The sequence below is a fragment of the Micrasema longulum genome, unplaced genomic scaffold (assembly GCF_059751315.1).
Source record: "Micrasema longulum isolate JH-2025_06_02 unplaced genomic scaffold, ASM5975131v1 h1tg000865l, whole genome shotgun sequence".
NCBI lineage: Eukaryota > Metazoa > Arthropoda > Insecta > Trichoptera > Brachycentridae > Micrasema > Micrasema longulum.
In genome coordinates, this window is record NW_028278057.1 from 71,249 (window position 1) to 94,659 (window position 23,411).

Consider the following 23,411-nt stretch of genomic DNA (forward strand, 5'->3'; position numbering starts at 1 on the left):
TTGTATAGTTAAAAAATAGCAACAAGGAAAAGCACTCAAACATACACTACCGTGACAATCATAATTAGTTATTTAATTAATTATGATAATATAATTTTATTAATTGAACCGAGTTGTGGTCTCGTGGTAGTATTGTGTACTCTCGGGTGAAAGGTCCAAGGTTCAAATCCCAATCTACCACAAGTCGATTTCCATTTTTCCAACACAAGTTATTTACGACTTTTAGGAAATGGTCCAAAAATTTAAATATTTGAGTAAATAATAAGAACTCGAGTATTTCTCTTATGTAAATTTTTTTTAAATTGAAATCAATAAAATAAATATTTGAAATAGGACCAGGTTCTCTAAGTACATATATTTCTTAGTAATTATTAATTCAAAAAAGAAGAAAAAATATTGCTAAAAAAAAAATAAGTGAAAGTGTAATACCTTATATGTAAAAATAAGTTATTACATCATTACAATGGAATTCCATCAAGAATGGTCAATAAATAATTTAAATAAAAAAATATTATCCCGTAAATTTTGGTTTTGTCGGTTACAATTTTTAGCGATCATTGCTCGATGTACGTCGATTTGTACAATTGTATCCAATTTGTCATCTTAAATATAAAAAAAAAACATTTCAAGAAATTATTTACAATAAACAATTTAATGTCTTACAAATTAACAAATTTAAATGTCAAAATTTTAACATTTTTACTATATGCAATTCTATTATACTATGTTTCCAATTCATTTCAGACTTATATTAAAATTGTAGCAATCTTCTTTCTCGATGGAGTTAAGAGTAAACGGTTAGCTGGAATACAGCGCCAGACTTCAATAATGTACTTTTTATAAGCACTTGTTTTATTAATTTAAAAATCAATAAATTGGTTACGCATTTACTGCAGGTACTATAAAAAATATTTAAAATTGATCCAGCATTCTCGACTATCTAAAACATCAGGAGAAGCATTTTTATTTTACAAATATTTTGAAATTTAAAGATCAGTACCTATACACAATTTTTGATTGATGGATTAAACTAGATTTAATCGACCTTTTTATATGCACATACCATAAAAATACATTATTATGGATCACGAAGTGCGATCAAGATAATCATGTTTCTTTCATTCGTACTCAATGATGCATAGAATACTGAATTTGTACACGAATTGTAGCATCACATAAATCCACAATTGCTTAATTATTTAATTGCAGTATATGGAACATCGAAGTAGATCGGTTCAATAGTTATATTATATATTTATCTAGTGGAACTGACAAACGTTGACCTGCTCAACTTAGGCTTGCCTGCTATTAGCTTGGAAAAAGACTTTTCATTTATAAGTAGGTACCTAGGTACTTGGTTATGATTGAATTCCAAAACTAAAAAATATTAATATTCAAATATTGAATTCTTTTTGCGAATGTAAAACTCGACTCTTCTCACCAACAGGGGTGCACTTTATCAATGAATGCGGTTTTCAAAAATATGTTAAATGTCAGTTAATGTTTTTTTAGTTTTGCCAAAAATCCAGTTAAAATAAATAATTGAGAAGAAATTATAGATAATGTAAGGAAAGAATCTGATTGGGATCCATAAAAAGCGAATGTTGTTTGTAAACATTCAAAAACAAACTTTTTTTAAACTCAAAAAATAACCTCCTTCCATGTTTTTGTATATGCATTCTTGTCAAATGCAACCCTAGTAGGTCGATGAAAAAAAAAAATATGCTACTATTTTTTTTTTTAAGATTCGATTTAATATCTACGAACACGCGCAGCGCAAATATCTACATTTCACTGAAAACAGAACGTAAATCAGTTTAGCCGTTTAGGAAGAGTTCAGTGACATCACACGCACAGAATGTTGCACAGTTTGTAAAGCGATAACATCAGCTAGTAATATTTATTAGTAACAGTAATATTATGTTGTGTTGAAAGAAAAAAGTTTTTTTATATTGTTTGATGTCTGAAAAAGGTCGAAGATATTAAAAAAATAAAATGAAAAGGGGATTGTGCTTTTTGTCGGCTTATTTGAAAAAATACACACATTTATTTTTTAAAAAGCTTGCCGGTCTAAGTACGAGGTAATTATCCTAGTTAAACTGACAAAAATACAATAAAACAAATAACATGAATGTACTATGTATGCATATGCTGTTTACTTGTATTTATGTATGATTAAATAACAAAGCAAAAATAGCAAAATAGCAAACTTCCGTCATCATCACCAAAATACTTTCGAAACGACCCAAATTTTTACCGGACACGGAGCTATGAGAAGTTATCTATATAGGTTTAAATTAAGGAATGATGACTATTGTCCATGCGATGATATTTCTTCACAGAGTATAGAACATCTGTTATTTCAGTGCCCATTTTTCAGTTTGCAACGCCATAATCTTGAAGCAGAATGCAGGAAAGATGGAATATCCTTAACAGATATCCACACTGTAGTAAAAAGTAGTTATCACGCGCCATTGTTCTTGAACTTTGCAACAATGGTGATTGGACTCATAAAGGTAATAAACCAAAATCAGTGATCGAACATCCCATTTCCAAGACAAACAAAAACTTTTTTTTTTCCGAGTACCTTAGCCTTGTACATGACACGTAAGGCTACTAAATATAGGGGTCCAAATATATTTAAAAAAAAAAAATGATTAAATAACTGTTATTTTTTTGTGAAATGTTGTGTAAACTAATGAATAAATTAATAAATATTAATCAGCTAATGACACTTCGTAAGTCCAGTAAATGCCTAGAATCTCATATTTCCTTATCAAAAAGATTCCAAATATAATTTTCTTTATAAACTGAAGAATTAAATTCATTAATTGTCTAAAAAGATTTACATGGGCAAATTCAAAATATTGTTATTAACTTAATCACAATGTTAACGCACTATTGAATAAAACTTGGGAAGGAACATAAATACATATTCAGATTCAAGCTATGGACATATTGTAAGTATGTACGCCTTTTGATTTCTATGGAGAGTACTAAATAAGGTGAATTTAATAAGGCTCGCATAATAGAGCGTTAACTTTGAAGGATTTACATGGCTACTAAGTAATCTCCATGCACAAACATTTACTCTTCTGAAATACATGCATAATATTCTTCTTGGAAGCAGTCGCCTGGTACTGGGTATGTAGGTAAAATATGTAGCTACTACCAACACAGTAACTCGAGTCTTAAACACTTTTTTTATTTATTTGGGATTTTTACAGCTATGAAGATTAAAAAATAAGTAGAAATATATAAACAATACTAGAGCCAAATAAAATAATCCACTGTTAAACTTATAATACATAATATATAAGAAAATAGTTTATAAAATTGTATGTGTGCGACGTTTGTATTTATTTATGTGTATATGAATGTGTGTTAATGAATGTGTAGGGATGTGTTTGTGTCGGTGCGTAAATAAAAACAGTAATTTAAAACGTGTATAGGAGAGAACTTGGTAAGAGGTTTGACTATAAAGAAAATAATAATAAAAATAAATAGTTTATACCTACTTTCGAAAACATAAAAAAAATATTGATCTTAAGTAATGTTATGTTTTGATTGTATTTAAAAAAAAAAGTTTGTGTCAAAACCTTATTCTGAATTAACCATTTTGATTTAAAATTTAATTAGTACATATTGAATGAGTAATGTAACACGGTAGGTAAACAATCACAAGATGCTTTGCATACGATGTATTGTCAACAAAAAACAAGGTAGGTTTGACAGTGCGGGTGCGTTAGTGCAAATTGAACATGCAAATTTTGTTTTGATATAAACCAAAAAGCAATTTTGAGCCATAATACCAGCATAAAAGAGTTATATTTCATAGTAAATTACTTTAATACTATCGTATCAATCGATTAATCCGATAAATTTGTTGTTAAACAGTCACAATATATTAAAATATACATACTTTTTTTTGTTAGAACTGCTTCCACAGAGCTTGAAAGATTTCAATTTGCGCATGCGCGGACTTGTGAATTCAGTACTAAGCGATTAATCCGCTTAACCAATAGACTTGTAAATGAATAAACATCAAATGCGCCTCAGATTTACACAATTAACAACAAACTAATTAAAACTCAAAACTGATTTTAATACTTAAAGTAAATATGTAATGATTGTAAAGAAGTAAATTTTTTAAGGCAGCATTGGTTCCATCCAATATATAGATGAACCATGCATGGTAAGTAGGTATATCCTATAGATAAGTTGCAATATTTGCAAGGTAATTATATATGTACGATGTAATAGGTAGCGAGTGATTTATATTCGCAAATGAATACAAAAATAAACGGGTGATCTTTTCATTTCTTTTCGTTTCAGGATTAAATCTTAAAATAGTAAAAACGTATATAGGTAGTTAGCACAAAATGAAATTAGATCTACTGATATTAAAATGATAATTCTGTTCGATATTTTTATTTACAAGTTGAAATACGGGCTACTGCTTTTTGTATACATGTAGGAAGGTATTAAATACAATAAGAATGGAACAAAAAGAGGCGATTTCAGAATTCTTAAGGTGAGATTTGTTGGATCTTAAAATAACCTACTACTACTAAATGTTGGTTGAATTAAAAAAACACGCTATTTAAAACATCGTGCTATACATTACAAAGGTCGTTTTTTCTTTGCATTACTCAAGTTAGATGCTCTTATCTCTGTGAGTCTCGTAGAACAATACAAGAACGTTAAGAACTTTACGAGTGCGCGGAAATTCAAACATTTGTAATAAGATTGGACTCAAAATGAAGAGTAGTATCCAGATTCCAGGGTATCAAACAAATATTATCAACTATTAAGGCCAAGGTACCTTGAAATAGGAAATTCGCATACGTATTTAGGTAAAAACTATAAATTGCGTGCGCTCGAATATCTTCTATGATAATTTTTGGAATATTTTTAGATTTTTTTTCATATTTATAATTTTTAATAATACAATGCATATTCTTATTTTCAAATATTCAAGGGATGCGCCGCATCTACAGAAAATATGAACGGATCACGCCTGTTTTGTACGTTCATTTACTATAGTTTATAATTATATTGACGTTTTTTGTAGACATTTATTGATACTCCATAGTTATTGTTTAAAATAAAATTACAAATAAAATTATCAATAAAACTTCTTGGTTTAGTTCCTCTTTGATTTAATTTTGATCAAAGAGCGCTCTTGTCAAAGAAAGCATCTTCAGGACTGGTAAATTGTTTACAACATTTTGAACTTTTGTAATATTTTAAATTTTATTTAAGCAGCAGAGTGGAACATATTTACACTTTTAAGAAAATTAACTTACAAGTACAATACCTTGGTTTAAAATAGGGAAATTCACATATTTTAAGGAACATTCATTAATATTATTTTTTTTCAATCTGAAAAAATACTAAAATAAATAAAACAACTTTGTTTTTAACACATATTTTTTTTTCTACCGACCGGTTTCAAAGCAAACAAACTTCTTTGTCAAGGTTTACGTAACTAATGAATTGATTCGTATTTTATTTTTATTGAGTTTACTAAATAGTACACGTGGACCCAATAAATCAAGTCGTTTTTTCCTTACACGGGTGGTAATTTGATATCAATATTTTCGAAGCTAGACAGGAGGGTACTAAAAGAAATATTGTTTATTTGGTTATTAATTATTGTTTTCTTATTATGAATCGCTTCATTATTTATATTATTTATATTATTTATAGTAGTATTTAGTAAACACGATAAAAAAAATAGGAATCAATTCATTAGTTACGTAAACCTTGACGAAGAAGCTTGTTTGCTTTGAAACCGGTCGGTGGAAAAAAAAAAAATTTGTGGTTAAAAACATAGTTGTTTTATTTACTTTATTACAATGAATAGCCACAAAGTTAGTGCTTCAAATATAAACTTTATATTATAAAAAAATACTATTTTGATAGTAATTTTTTTGTTGGTTATATTATTTTTCTTTTAAATAAATATAATAACAAATATGATATTTGAGGCTCGAACTGCCTCAGACGAAAGCGCTCGTTTGTCAAAATTAGTAAAAGTTGAACTAAACAAAGGAGTTTTATTGATATTTTTTTTTGTAATTTATCTAAATCATTATAATTTTTAAAGTTTTTTTTATTCCAATAACATTTTTTTTGAGATTTAAATTTGTGATTGAAAAATATTTTGGAAGACATACCATTTAATTCGAACTGAGTCTTTACGTTTCAGTGATAAGTTAAATAATATGTAATATTTAAAACTATGAATTGAATTTAATTTCATATCAATTCATTTAGTTCCAAGTTCCTTATAAATATAATTTATAATATCGCTTATAAACAAGGCGTTTGTTCTTTTATTAGTACCTCTGTCAAGGTAACGCCTTAATGGGATTAGAGCCCATTTATCAATTGACAATATAATTAATGCCAGCGCCTTTCAACAGCTGTGTACGGAATCCTGTTTTCAGGGAGCCTGTATCAGGATACAATCCGTGATAAAAGCCTTACATATCTAATTATAATCAAATTTGATCTAAGTACAGTCGCTGAATGAATCAGTTGGCAATCAGACGATTTCGCCGGCGAACCTTATAACCATTTAAGCAAACTTTAACTAAAATAATATTACTAAGTATTTCATAATTCCATGTCCGCTCCTTATTTGGAGCATACGGTCGCCACAAAGATCCTCCAGGCATCTTAGCCAGCTCCTGTACATTCTTCCAAGTCAGGTTTGTGTCCCGTAGTTCTGACACGAACTGCCGACAAACAGTCAGCAGAGGATGTCCAGGACATCGAGAACCTGATGCCTTGTAAAGTAGACAAGAGTGGTTAAGGCTCTAAGGAGGCATTCGCAGTACATAGCCAAGCCAACCGTATTGCCTTCGCTTTATGAAAGTTGTCACCGGAGCTTGCTGCGTCCGTTCTCTTATTATTTCATTCCGCACAAAGTCAATGTCACTGAGTATTGAATTTATGTAAAATAAAAATTAAAAAAAATAAAATCTTACAAGTTTCAGGACATATCTGTACCATTGTCAAGGCTCTAATTACACAAACTAAATTTGTAGTTATATTATTTGACATTAAAAATTACAAACCAATTGTTTCAAATATTAATTTAAAACTTTACTCTCCCTTTTCGGTGATGTTTAGCTGGTACACATTGCATCTAATAACTTTAGTATCTATAAATTTTATAAACATTGGGTTAAGATTTTGGCATATCTCTGTTATACATTTACGTATAGATTGAAATAATGTATTTTTAAATAATAAAGAATTACTGGGTATGCCCAGTTTTTCTATGGAAAAAGCATTTTGTAACAAACCGGAGATGAATCACTAACACATTTAAAAGTTTACCAATGTGACGTTTGTGGTATGTAAGAGTACCGAATATACGATTGTCTCAAACACTATTTACGTCTCACTCTTGATGCTATAGGTATATTCGCAAGCGAGAGAGATAAATTACTCCATCACATAGGCCAGTAGCAAAGTAACCTGTACCATTGCTGCAGTACGCCAGTTTTGCGCAGTTGCTTTCCGGCCTTTGTTAGGGGCAGTCTCTCTGCTCTCGCTGCGAACTTCAGTAAATATATTTTTTAATGTTTTTAGCAATTAGGTATAAAATATTATCATTTTTGCCTTCCACTATAAGTGATTGAAGCAATTGCCTATGAATATAGCATTTTTTCGATTTAAAATCTCTTAGGTTTTGCAAGTGTATTGAATACACAGCACTAAAACGCACGGATGTTTTTGGTACAGTAAGGGATGTCATTTAATAAAAAAAAAAGAATTTTGAAGAGGAGAAGATATTAAAATCTAGATGTTTACAAGGCCTTTAACATGTCATTGTCTGGTTTATCTGACCACTTTACGCATTATGTAACATACACCATTATGGCTATGTTTTAACATCGTATTTTCAGAACTCTTCTAACTGTTGACTGTTGTGAAGTTAAAGAGCTGGAACCTATTGATGTGAATGAAATTCACCTGGCTGAATGATGAATGAGCTAAGCCCAAAAATAATTTTTAATCTTTATACTTCTTGGGCCAGTTGTTTTTCATAAACAACAAGCGAACCTGACAAGCGTTGTTCTGTCCAAACGTTGGCTTGCCTACTATTAGCAGGCATGAATATTAGCAGGTTCAGCAAACGTTTTTCGATATTAAAACTTTAGGTAAATTATAAACTAAGTGACATTTGACATGTCGATGTTTTCGTTTCGTCGTTATCGCCTATTGAGTTATTTGTTTTTTTTAGATTGCGGCGCCACCTACCGGGTCCCGTGAGAATCTAAACCATCTGGAGAACCTCTCAAACACACCCTTACAAATTCACCAACCGTTTAGGAGTTCAGTGACATACAGACAAATTATATACATAAAGATATTCCAAGTTTGCATACATGTTTGCAGATAAGGGTGGATTTCACTACCTAGGGAATTAATAAGAAAATATTTTTGAGAAGGGAGAACGAAGGTATAAGCCTTTCTAAATAATGTTTTTCTTTTATGTTGCTGTTTTCAATTTAGACAGTTTAGCTTATAAATGACACTCAAATATATTTAGGAAACTGGGTAAATATTTACTTTAGAAAAGTTTTGCTTAAAATTATTTACTTAAGTTTTATTTGTAAATATATAAATCGTCTTTCAACAAGTTCTCAATGTTATTTAATGCGTAACATAGAATGTAATAGTTTTACCATTGTTCTAGCCAATAGTAGTGCATTGTCACCTCAGTAAATATTACACGTCTTTCGAACTTAAAAGGAATTGATTTATAAAACAATATTTTATTCTGTATGCGAGAGGTTAACTTCAGTTAGTCCAGAAACATAAATTTGGAGGAGAGACAAATTAGTGATTTTTTATGCTATAAACTTCGATATTATTTTATGAGAGAATAATAAATAGAGTAAAATAATAAACGAGAATGCACTTTATACTAATTTGTTATAATTTGTCCTTACGTTAACACCCAATACAAAAAATAAGGTGCTTTTACACTGCAATATTTCACTGTTCCTGGACTGGCACCTAAAGTCTAAGACTAATCACCTTACCTATCCTTAACAAATAATTACGATACACTGCATATAATTTTCCAATGTAGTGCTGTATGCTACATTAAGTGCTTATTCGGGTTTAAATACAACGATTGTACGATATTTTACTGTGCGGATATTAAAAAAAGAACCTTCAATTCACAGTCTATAATTACTGTTCACTAATTCAACTGACAGCGTTCTGTAAATGTTCCGAAAAAATAGCACATAATTACGTACAATTCTGATTGGTTAGATATATGGATTTTCACACTATCGCATTGCCTTTTTTATTACGGCCGCGGGCCAAAATAACTTAACAACGTGTTTATTTGACGATTCTCTTTGAATTCCGCCCAAATCATAATCAACGTTTGTAAAAACCACACAGAACTGATGGCTGAGACGAATGGGTAAAAAAAAACACCAAATGGCTGAGTTTACCCATTTGGGTTCTTTACCAAACACGATTGTTGGTCAACTAAACGATTCGTGGCTCGGGGCCGACAATTTGTGCAAAGCCAGTAGCAATTGCCGCTCTATCTCGCTAAGGAAATCGTCAGGAATTTTATTCTGCATGCCAGAAACACTAGACAGGTGTTTTCAAAGAAATGTACCTAATTAAATTAATTGAAATAAAAGAATATAAAAAAGTCTAGGTAGCCTCCGCGGTGGAGTGATAAAGACGCATGACTTACACACGGTAGATTCGGGGTTCGATTCCCGGTAAGAACACCGAAATAAAATGTTGTAATGTTTTTTTCAAGCTTGGGTGTTATGTGTTGAAATTGGGCCTCCTGGCCTGTTAGAGTGCCAAAACAAAAAATAAATTACTAACTATTCCATGATTATTATCTGTGTCTGGACATATGAAGAATACAGCTATTCGTCAACTTACGATTGCGATCCGTTCCGAAAATAGGTCGTAAGTCGATCTGGTCGTAAGTCGGATCATGCAATAATTTCCTTCCATATACAATTACTTTCGCTGCAAGATGATATTATTATATGCCGAAAATTAAATAGCGTGTCACTGTCATTTATCGGGTTTCTCTATGTTTTTTTTAAATATTGTTTTGCGTTCGTCTCTGGTTAAATAATCATAACCTTACTTAGAAATCTCGATTTTTGCATTCAGCGCTGGCGGACAACTGATCGCGGATTGTAGTCGTAAAGTCGAATAGTCGTAAGTCGCATAGGTCGCAAGTCGACGAATAGCTGTACAATACTGGGTGTGAGAAGGAACCTTAATCAATCAAGTTGTAACTGCTCTCCAGTAGAAATGATTTTTTTGAGTTGTGCCGCTATAACTCTCGGGATACGAATTTTTCTTACAACTTTTACTAACTGGGGTGACCATAATTTTTTGTTTGTTACTAAAGTTTGATAAGTACCGCTTACTTTTTGAAAAGCAATTATTTCTTGCTCGCATATTTATTCATTTTACATTTCGAAATAAAAAAATCAGTGCACCAATATATTTTTGAAAACATTTTTTTTACTTTACAAAAATGTGCTTAACCCGAACAAAAATAATTAAGTACTTTTCATTTTCTTAGCAAATATTTTCCTTGTTGTGATATCAGTCAATTTTTGCCATTGGAATTAAAAGTTTATTATTTAATTTATCAATTTCTCTAGTTATTCTGTTGATTAGAGAAAATATTAATTAATGTTAATGATAGTACTTATTTTTAAAAACATGTCTAATAATTATTGAATACGATGACATTGCCTTGATAGGCGGTAAAATTTAGATGATGAAAGCGGGTGATACGAACGAATGGAGACGTTTGAAGGACGCCTTTTTCCAGTAGTGGAGAGAATAAGGCTTAAGAAGAGGAAGAAGATGGGCAGGTTATATTTATTTAAAGTTGGTGTAAATTTCCATACTTGTTTTTATTTCACGTAATAAATATTTTTTCGGCTTACAAGATGTAAAATAAATAGCACTATTGAACACACCTGGAAGATTTGATCTGTCTGGGAACTGGCTACCGGTGTTACGAGTAAATATTCATTACAATGTATCCACCCTCGGGCAGTCATTCTTCATAAGGTATGCCCCTTTTTAAACTGGACCGTTTATAAAACGCACCCTTACAAAAATTAGCGCTTTTGGAAAATTGAATATTTTTAGTGTTCATGAAAACATTTAATTTTTATGTATTTTTTTTAATTATCCAGCAAAATACATACAAATGTTTTCAAAGTTTCGAAAATTTACATGTCCTATATATTTGAATAATATTTTTATTATTTTTATTTAATAGTAGCTGTAGCCGCTATTTATATCAGAATTTTCAAATGTCGCAACGCGTTGCCTAGAAGGTGAAAAAGTTTAATCAGATTATTTAATTGATGTTTTGAGTTTATATAATACTAGTGGACCTGACAGACGTTGTCCTGTTCAAACGTTGACTTGCCTGCTATTAGCTGATTGAACAAACTTTTTTGTAAATAAGGTCACGCGTTATTTATTTTGCACTTTTTTGAGCTACTTTATATATTCGTAATCACAATTAGTTATTTGTTTAATCTCCTCATGTGATTGTGTAAAAATCCTCGTCGTGCTCAAATCGTAATTGCGCAAAAACCACCCCTCTAGTGCCATAATCTAGGGAGAAAATATGAAAACGCGTGTTAATGAAGGAAATTCGGATCACGCTTTACCTTTAGCTTTCTAAAATTATCACACTTAACTCATGCCCTTCGCGAATTTGGTCATTTTCAACCGCCAGCCATGTTTTGACGTGATATTGACATTTTATTCGAAACCAAAAATATATGAAAAGAAAAATTGATTGTGCCATGAAAGTATGCAACAACTGACCATATAAAAGAAAAAAGACCTTTCATTGATAAGTAGGTAACTAGGTACTTGTTTATGGTTGAATTCCAAAACACAAAATTAATTATTTTCAAATACAGAATTCTTTTTTCAAATCTTGAATTCTGCGCTACTTACCAAAAGTGGTGTATATTGTGTAATAATCCGTTTTTCAAAAATGCATCAAATCTCAGTTTAAATTATTTAAGCATTACTAAAAATCCATAAAAAAATAAGTTAATATATAGAAATTAAGAAATTGAACAGAAATTGATCAATTCAGTATCCGTTATAAATAATTGATGTTTGTAAACGTAAAAATACAACCTTTTTAAATATACAAAAAAACAACATCCTCCGATTTTTTTTATATGCATTTTAGTCGAGTGTAATCCTGGAAATTCGATGAAAAACACATTTCAGCTACCACCTTTTTTTATGAACATATTGAAGATATTATTATTTACAAACCTAATTCACGTAAATTAGATGATTTTGCGAAAAATCGCATATAAATTGGTCTAGTAGTTTTTGAGTCTTTAAAAGACAAACATACACACATGAATTTTAATATATATAGATAATAATGTAGTGTAAAATTGTAAATTAATCAAATATAAGTCTCACAATTTCTTACTTTGACAATTATCGTGTTGATGTAAAGATATTTATTTTTAAGTGAAATTTATCTTTTATAAGTAAATTACAACCAACCAACAAAAAAATCCTTCTTGGTGGTATTTTAGTATTAACTAGTAATATTTAAAAATAATGTTTTGAGTTTTTCCAAATTTATCAAGACAAAGACTGGATCCAACTCCCTGGGGAGCTGTTAATATTAACATATAACAACAGAGAGATAAATAGATAAATAAAGGTTTCAGCTCTACGAACATCAACAAATGAAAAAACTGAAGGAATTCAGATGTTCAAATATGGGCGGAATGGTGAATGTTACAGTGTGTAAAGTGGACACTTAAACCAGCCAATTAAAGATCATAAGCCCTGTTTATGCCTAGATGTCTATATTACCTTCTCTAAAATGTTCTTCACTCTGTTGTAATATGTTCATAATATTCAATATTTCTTATTTTTATACTGATGTATAATGTCGTGGGTATACTGGCAAAAAACTTCAACTCTCAAATCCCTGTTTTGAGAATTCAAACATTTAAGTTTTGTTCCAATTTTACTCTTTTATACGAGTATCTTATTTAAATAGAGTAAGATGTTATATGCTAATTTCAGAACATGTTTTTACTTTTCCGTTTTTTAATTTTATATTAAGTAAATATTAAATTATTTAAAGATTTTGACCTGAATAAAATACCCGGTATCGAATTTTATTTTTTAAACTACAGATTTATGAAATTTAATATGACTTAGTGTATTTTGCCAGTTTGTGGAGCGTTAAAAACTTTACAAAACTGCATCATTAAGTCAAATCCGCATATTTTCGAGTAAATTTTTTTTGCTAGTATACCTACGATGTATTTAAATAAATTAAAAAGATAAAAAATTTAACCCACGTCAATAAAGGTTTGGACTCTTTTACTTCACAAAAGTCAACATATGGAAAAATTGAGAAAATGTGGATATTCAAACATAGGCTAAATTGTGAATAATGTTTAGAGTTTCGAAAGCTTTGTAGACAAGGACTAGATTTAACCAGCTGAGAGTTGTTGATAAATTCACCTGGTCTAAAAAGTAGAATAAAGATTGAAAAATATTTTCAGGCGTTACTTAGTATGAAGTTGAAATAAATCAGATGAATCACACCCTCATCAATGAAGATTTCAGCTTTTTAACTTCACAAACATCAATACATGTAATAATGGAAGGAATATAGATGTTCAAATATGGGCAGAATGGTATATGTCACACAGTGAGTGAAGTAGCTTATTAAACTATTTTTTAAAGGTCATAAGCTGAGTAAATGCCAAAACTTTTATATTTCATTCTCTAAGTCTTAAGCTCTGTTGTAATATTTTGAGTTGTCCAATTTTTTGTAAACAAGGACTGGATTCAATTCCCGGGGGAGCTGTTAAGGTGATATAATTCAATTAGATGAATCTCACCCGCATAAATAAAGGTTTCAGCTCTTTAACTTCACAAACATAAACATATGAAAGGATAACACACCGTGTAACATTCACCATTTAAATATTGTAAATTACAACAGAGATGAAGAACATTTAAGAGAAGGTAAAAAGAAGTCTAGGCATCTACAGGGCTTATGCATCAACAGATGGAAGAATTGAAGGAATGTAGATGTTCAAAAATGGGCAGAATAGTGTGTAAAGTGGCCACTTAAACCAGCCAATGACAGGTCATAAGCCCTGTAGATGCCTAGACTTCTATAGTACCTTATCTAAAACGTTCTTCATCTCTGTTGTAATATACAATATTTAAATGGTGAATGTTACACGGTGTGTAAAGTGGCTACATAAACTAGCCAATAATCGATCATAACCCCCCCGTAAATGCATAGGCTTCCTCATTCTTATCCGAATTTTTTCACAATAAAATCACTCTGTTTCAATAAATTTCAATGAAAAACATATTTTCAATGGAATCCATATTTCAATTAATTTCAATTGAAGACATATTTTCAATTAAAAAAATATTTCAATTAAATACAGTTGCTTGACGAAACAATCAAAGAAATAGTAATTTTACCTTGTTGAAAGTAGTTGGCTTTTCTGACGTAGACACAGATGAGTGCCATAAGCTGTAGCTGGGACAGGCGTTGCCTGGTTGAGGGGGGAAGTGGAAGCAGATCCCTCAAGTTGGCTATCTCTGCATTAATGAGGTCCCGTCTCAGCTTACTAGCACCCTTCGTTGATTTGTTGGTGTCAAACCTGAAAATAAAAAATAATAATAAGTTATGAATAAAAAAAGTGTTTTCTTTATATGTACCTACGAGTACTATCTATTTCCATATAATACTATTTTTATTTTTGATTGATATAATTATTATTTGTAGTGTTGTCATAGTGCAAATCAGAAAGTAATAATTAGCCTTGAATAAGTGCTATATTAGTTAGAATTACTTTTCACAAAAGTGGCGCTTTACAAATCAGACAACTATTACTGTTATTATTATTTTTTATATAGATTATGCAAACAGGGTAAAGTTTCAGACAAATTATCATAAAATTTAAAAAAAATATTTGGTTTCTGATAATCAACATTTTTAAAGAGTTGTAAATAACTAACTTTTTGAATATGGTAATCAAGTTGGGGTAGAGTGGGGTTCGAACCTCAGACCCCTGGCCATGAGTCCCCGCAACACTAGCCACGGGACCACAACCCGAAATTAATATTTTTTGCAACAGTGAGTCAAACTATTTTTGTGAAACGGAAGTCATGGGGTTAACAGGGCTTACGACCTGTTATTGGCTGATAAAAATATCATTTTAGACACTGTGTAACATTCATCATTCTGTCTATGTTTAAACATCCATATTTGATTTTTTTATCTGTTGGCTTATGTAAAGTAAAATAACTCAAACCTTTATTGAAGTAGGTGAGATTAATCAAAACTGTCTACAAACATTTGAATATACTCAAAATACTGTTGATTGAAATAAATGGTCTAAAACGAAATACAAAAATTGAAAAGCATTTTCAGGCGTTGGCCAGAATCTCACCAATATCAATAAAATAAAAGTAAATTAAAGTGTTTGGCGTCTCACCAATATTAATAGTGGAGCAAGATTTAAAAAAATATATAAGTAGATTTATAAAAACGTAGTACTCTATATACTTGGTACACATATTCTTTATATTCTTATGTATTGCGGCGAGACTTATTTTCGGAATCTCTAAGTTCAGTCATATCACTCCACTACTTCGGGAACTACACTGGCTACGTTTTCCAGAGGGTCGAATACAAACTCTGTTGGCTTATGTATAAGTCACTGCACAACTCGGCTCCGGAATATCTAAGGGAACTATGCATTCCAGATGAACTAGCTGACAGGCGTCTCACGCTTAGATCAGCTACGTCTACGGCGAGAGGAAAAGTTATTATACCTCTACGCAAACAGCGCACTAAATTTGGTGAACGCGCATTTGCGGTCGCAGGCCCTATGGCATGGAATGCTCTCCCAGCAGAGGTGCGAGGCTGTGAAAGTGAAGTGATGTTTCGGAAAAAACTTAAAACCCACTTGTTCTCTAAATCATTTGAATAAATCCGTAGCACGTGAAAACAAAATAAATTATTTTAATTAAATTACAAATTTAAAAGCTTCAATTAAATTAACTTAACAATAGAATCACCTTGTAAAGCGCCCTTGAGGTATTTTATTACGAAAATGGCGCTATATAAGTTATCCATAATTAATTAATTAATAATTTACATTACTTTATATTTGTTTTTTATTATATATTAGACTCTATTATTTATGTTTAAGTAACATGTATTCTTAGCAAATATATGTATACTTTTATTTGTATAATAACGATTATTAATTTCTTACATTTGATTAGCTAGGCATTTATAATGAAGTAGCCTTTATATTAGTTTAGAACTACTTATACTTTAAAAGATAAAAAATCTCCATCTTAGAACAGGCTGAGCCATGTTAGATGGATACTATCCTAAACAGAAAACGCTCGGTTTTAATTTTCTATTCATTAGTTTTATATAGATTCTTTGTTATTAAATATGTGTACTTATATTATGCAATCAATTTATATAGAAAAAGGTTTGAACTCTTTTGTTTTACAAAAGCCAACAATAAGAAGAGTTGAGAGAATGTGAATATTCAAGCATAGGCAGAATGGTGAATAGAAATCAGTATGTAAAGTGGCCAATTTAAACAACTCATGATCGGTCGTAAGCCCTGGGAAAAATCTTTTGATGTAGATCTTGAAAACCGAGAGATTTAGATTTCTTCAAGTATAACCATTTTTAGATCAGGTAAATACAAACTAATTATAATCGACTTTCTGCAAACCTTATGATTTAATTGTTGGCAAGATGGCACCCTAATGAAGGTAAATGTTATTAACGAGGCACTTTAATTTTATTATTATCAAAGAATTCATTATTCTTCGAGTTAACATAAAACTGACAAACTTTAATAAATCAAACCCGAGACATAAAAAAACAACAACGACTTGTAAAAGTTAAAGGGAAAAATTCAAAATAATTAGTTTTTTGTTTTATAACACGATTATTTTTAACTTACTTCAAATTTTGCAAAATAAAAATAGTTTTATGGTTAAAAAGATAGCAAATGATAAAAAAGAAACATAATTTATAAGGAAAGAAAACAATCAATATTATCAATACTTAAAGCTATTTTGTGGTCAAACATTTAACTAAATGTTATTAAAATTTGTATATAACTACTAACCGACTTATCTATGTCTACGGATTTCCTTTTTTAATTTTTTATATGGGAATTGCATTATTTTTTAGCTTGCTTATACTCGTAATATACAAGGTTTATATTTCAAAAGAAAATTTTTCTGCAATTATATTTCTTCAAATTTATCTAAACTGTTGGGATTAAGAAAGATATACTTTAATTTGGGCCAATCAAGAACTTCTGACTCCTAACGGTGTAGGGGGATCCTTACGGTCAGTTTATTTGATCACGCGTGTTTGTAGGCCATTTTTCATTGTCGCAGTAATTTTTTTATGATGGAGAGCACGTCGCGCGCTCCCGTCACCTCCCGTCACTCAAAAACGCGTGACCACCGCGCGTGAATTTTTAGATCGTTTAAGACAGAAAAAAGAAGCTTTTCTGGACACTTTCGTGATAGGCGATGAGAAATGGATGTATCACTTCACCCTAGAAACCAAAAGACAATTACTTCGGTGGCGTCATTCATCTTTTCCATCCATTAAGAAGTTCAAAATGACCCATTCAGCTGACAAAGTTATGGCATCAGTTTTCTGGACCGCAAAGGGGTTCTTTTGGTTGATTTCATGCTTCAAGGGACTACCATTATCCAAAAAATTACAGCAATACCCTTAAAGAACTTAAAAGAACCATACAGAACGGCAGAAGAGGAATGCTGGCCCAGGGAGTAAGCCTCCTGCATGACAACGCCAGGCGCCACACAGCGCGAGTTACACTGGAGCTGTTGACATCAAATGGATGGAATATTGTCACCCACCCATCTATTCACCCAACTTGACACCTTAGGACTATCATTTTTCTATCAAATTAAAGAGTTATTGCGTGGGAAATGTTTTTACAACGATCAGAAGGTCGAAGAAGCAGTAAGGATGCTCTTGAATCAGCTGGCGGCGGATTTTTATGACACTGGCATACACAAACTGATGTCCTTATTGCAGAAACGTTTTGATCTCAGCAATTACGTCAATAAATAAATATATTTGTGAATTTCCATTCAATTCAAGCATTTTTAGATCATATATAAATGTTAAAACCTTATTTTGTGGATCATTCTCGTTTTTATGACACATCGACATTGTTTAGAATGAAAAGAAAACCAAAAAAAAAACTACTGAAAAAACAAGATTGTGTTATTTGAAATGTCATTTTATTTTGGGGCTATGCCGGGTTATGTGTTTTTTTAAAGTTATAACATATGGCTTTGAATTATTTTATTAGATATGCTTTATTTATTGTCTTTCTTAAATACCGTACAATTGATCCAAATACCCCTCTTAAGTGTTAAAATATCGACTTTGTTCACATTTAAAGTGTAGGTTATTTAGTTTATGAGGTTATTAGATGAAGATTGTAATAGATCGTGTAACTCTAAAGTTTACAGTGCTATAAATCATCCGAGATATTTCTTATACCCTAGAACCAAGTTCCCAAAGGCTTTAAAATTGTACTGTTTTATAACCGGATCTCTAGCACTGTAATCGTCGTCCATAAGGTATTATTTGCTTTAGTACCATAACGGGTTTATTTTCTCTATTATCAAATAAAAAAATAAATCAAAAACTTATAGTTAGGTATTTTACATTGGATTTAAGAAGTGTTTAAATTTCTTTACATTCATACTCGTATATTGTCGACGAAAATTTAAAATACTAAGAGGAACATAATGGAATTGATTGTTTAATACCGGCAAAAGTAAATTGTAAATAAATTACATTTATCGTAGAGGAACTCATATTATCAACACTGTGATGCCCTAATTCACACCGCATGGTGCATAGTGCACTACCTTGGTACTCTAATTGCAGCGTATCTGGTTAATTTTTGTTAAATGGTCGGTAAGGTAATCAGTTTTATTCTTCTGGGGCCCCGATTTCAATGGAAAATTAACATTTATCTTAAATTTTATGTACAAAGTAAAATAAAGTAAATCTACAAAGTAAATTCAAATTTTCCTACACAAATATCGATTTTTTTTATGAACAGTCAAAGATAACTCTGTTAACTTCCCATTGTAATCGCTATCTTCATCTGTACACATCGAGACGGTATACTTTACTTCTGTGCTATCTGTATCTTACCTCGGTATGTTCTACCTACTTGTCATATCGACATCGTATGATCAAAACAAGCCAGTGGAATGACCGCAAACAATTAGTCCGCTTTCCTTAAGTCATTAACATTTAAAATAGTTCTCATTAATAGTTTAAATAGGCTTCTGTAATAAAAAGTGCTCACTTCAAAGCGATTATAAACTCCAATAAATCCCAATTTCAGCAAAAACTGCTCGCTTGAACATTAATTTTGTTTTTTTTTTCTAAAATCACTTAGACGGTACCCTTAACTATCGTCTGTATGTGACTACAAAGCCGGCTCCATTAACGTCTCGATACAAACACTCGAAAAGATAGTAAAACAGATGGAAAAAAATAAAATAACTAAATTTATATTTTACACTGGTAACTTCCTTATGTCTAGATATATGATAAAAGAACAGAACTTAGCGACATTATATTCACATCTAAATGCCTAGGCGTTGGTTTTATTAAAGTGACAGTTATGTCGGAATTTAATTTGACTTCACAATTTACTTATTTCTCTCTCATATTTTTAATAGGCTTTTAAGAAAAAGTGCCAACCTTAAAACAATTTAAAAAATTTAATAAATCATAATTGAAGGAAAAATTGCTCGGTGGAGCAAAATTTTTGACACTTTTAATGCGTAGATAAACGTATCGAGGGGTTCTAGACCCGTCGATAAGTTAGAACGATTGCAGAATATTTGTATTCGTTATATCTTTAATCTTCGCAAATTTGACCACATAACCGAGTATCGCACGCAACTACACTGGCTCAGTATCAGGCATAGAAGAAACATTCACATTCTATCACTTCTTCACAATATTTTAAATAATCCCACTTTGCCTGTTTATTTGAGAGTGCTCATCCAACCTCTTTCACAACACGGACTATCTCTTCGTTTTAGTAACGAGAGAACCCTTTTAATACCCTGTCATCACTCTAATTTTTTTGCCTCCTCTTTCACAGTAGTAGCCGCTCGATTGTGGAATAATCTACCCACGAATGTTAGAGACACCCCTTCTTTATTTACATTTAAGTCAAGATTGAAATGTCACTATCTAAATATTTAAATTGTTCCTTTATCCTTCCTCTTTCCTTCCCATCCCCTCTCCTCTCTTCATAGCAAAGTGTTATTTTTTTATATATATATATATATATTTATTTTTGGTAATCTTTGCTTTTAATTTTTGTATAAAATTGTAAGATTCAATATGTCCATGTATTTATAATTTTCTCAAACTGAACGGATTGGGTAGGTAGGAAAAAATTGCCTTAAGGCAATATGCCCGCCCTTATATGTATATTTATTGTATATGTATATAAAGTGTCAAATAAATAAATAAATGAGCAGATTCGTTTATTTTTACCGTTTTTTGGTTCGTGGTTATATTTTTAATATAATTTTAGGTATTAAATTTTTAATATACGCTAAATGAACTTTCACTTATTAACTATTCAGGATTTAAGAAAATATAAATATAAAACATCTTAGGACTACTAACCGTAGTAAACGAAACGCAAAATCAGTCCGAACGAAATCCGACACACTCTGTCCACAGGTTTCAGCAGAGCCGAAGTTTCGGCCAATTTTTGGCCGAAAGCAAAACCAAAACAGCGAACGAAACTCGTTTTATTGGGACAAACTAGCCGAAACTGAAACATCAGTCGGTCACTAACGAACTGTAAGGGCTTGTCCACACTGCGGGCCTAAGGCGGTGGCGACAGCGGGCGCGTTAATTTCAAACATACGAAAACGCATGAAAAACGCCACACATGGCCATAGTACGAGGCCTGTGGCGGGCGCGACAAATCGATGTTTGAGGCCTAACTGCTCTCCTGACCTGTAAATTTTTTTTTTTTTTTTTAGTTGTGCCATTATTTATAGGATGCAAAATATAAAGAAGAAAGCTTTCTTACTGCTCATTGTTCTAAGCCTTAGTATATAAACTAACAATAGTAATAAAAATACGACAATCGATATTCATACATTTATGAATAATTATTAGGTGTTTTAGAAAATTTCGGAAAAAATGAAAATATAAAATAATGAAACTTAATACAATTTTTATAATGAATTTATAACATAAGGGTATTCATATTAACGTTTCCCATTAAGTAAAATAAAAAACAATTATTGTGAAGATAATGGGGAGTGATGTCTTACAATAATGTGTTTCTTTTTTTTAATTAGTAAATATTTTCAGTATAAAATATAAATTTAAAAAAAATGTTGTTTTGTATGTAATATTGCTCTATAAGTATAATTATGTTGTGCTGTAGTTGTTTAAAATTTTGGAATTAAGATGTTACCAATTTTTCTAGGTCGCGTACGTAAGTTAAGTGAATTATAATGTATTATTTTACGGAATATAAATAACCGAAAAAAATCTAAGATTTAAACGAAATACATTTGCCCCACGGGAATACAATACATATTTATTTTTTCTTTGTTCAACCCGTTTAAAAAGTAAAAACGAAAAATCTAACAATCATAAAGACCCACCATTATTGAGTTATTTGGATTTGATGCCATATACTGAGTCAATCATCGGCGGGAAAATACTTGGGTAAATATTTTATGAGAAATCGAATAAGGCTCATATTATTACGGACATTAAGATCATTAGTTTAATGGAAACTAATCAAACTTGAAACTCTTGTCCAATTTCAATATAAATGTTTTTGTTCAGGCTTGTAAAAAATAATGTTACATTCCAATAAGATTATTCTTTTTGGAGTTTGTCATATAAGTATTTTATTCTTTTTCGCAACGTTTTCTCGATTTTAAATGTGCTTAAGTTAGAGTCTTATGCATTCAAGAAATCTTTAAATCGTTCATGCAGCCAACATTTTATTTATATAATGTGTGTAAAATTACAAAATAATATGATAGCATAACAGCCTTTCTCATATTTTGTTTCATACGTTATTGGTTAAATATTTTATAAATCCATTTTTTGATAAAATTAAATTGATATTACATAATTAATATTAAAAGCAATAACTTGTTTGTCAAACATTTTACGAAAGGTTATTAAATACTTGTACTTAACTACTTACCGTCTATCATAATTACATCATCGTCACCATAAATCCCCTTTCCGCACCTAATGGTGCATAGGGTACTGCATTGGTACACCAATCGTAGCGTATCTTGATCGTTTTTGTAACATGAAGGTAAGATGATCAGAATTACTCTTTCGGGGCTAGTCCAGAGACTATGAAATATTGTATTGTAAAACACATATTTTAATAATACCGACCATGTAGGAAACCAAACCCGAGATCTCTTGCATGGTAGGCAAACACGCTGACCACAACACCACGAGGCGGATTATAACTACAATACGTTCATATAAACCTTGTATTTTTTCGAATAAACCGTTTGGATAAGTAGGAAAAAAATGGCTTTAAAGCAATATTTATTTATTTTTATTTCACGTTTTACAAGACAAATTTGTTTTTAAATATGAATACCTCACTAGGCAGAACCCGTGTCGAGGCATTCATTTACATAATTTAATATATACTTTTAGTGTCTAAAAAATAAACATAAAATTAGACATATTCAAACTTAAGTCAACACAGATACATAAATAATAGTAAGAAAAAAAGAAAAAAAATAATAATATTATTAGTACAAGTACAAGTACAAGTGTTAGGTCCAGCAACAAGCTACTGTCGTAGGCACCTTTACATCGATAAGTTCCTGGTGGCCCAACATCCCCACAAATGACAAATATACGTGACACGTATTCATTGAGACACTGTGTGGATATAAATACAAAACATAAAATGCAAAATAATAAAAAATAAACAAGTCTACTGCTATGGTGGGGCTAGCATCTCATAACAGTTCTCGGGATCCAAAGAGAGTAGCCTTTTTTAAAAAAATAATTTAAATTACTTAAAATGTTTAAATTAATAACATCCACAAAACCCACACCCACGCACTTAAACCCACATCAACGTATTTAAATCCACATCCGCGCACTCATACTTACACACGCGCTAACCCCCTCTTATACATACACTCATAGGTAGAGAAAAGGGTACTTAATAGAGATTACGTTC

At 30.9% G+C, this 23,411-nt stretch overlaps 1 protein-coding gene across 1 annotated transcript in view; it reads right to left on the reverse strand.

Annotated features, from left to right (window-relative positions):
- LOC148278531 (PAS domain-containing protein cky-1-like) overlaps positions 1–23,411 on the reverse strand; it is a gene marked incomplete at its 3' end in the record, with an annotated part of 144,676 nt that overhangs the window by 55,757 nt on the left and 65,508 nt on the right. Inside the window, exon 3 of the mRNA XM_088231268.1 lies at positions 14,560–14,741. Coding sequence (XP_088087394.1) covers positions 14,560–14,741 — 182 coding nt within the window. The remainder of the gene's footprint in view (positions 1–14,559; positions 14,742–23,411) is intronic.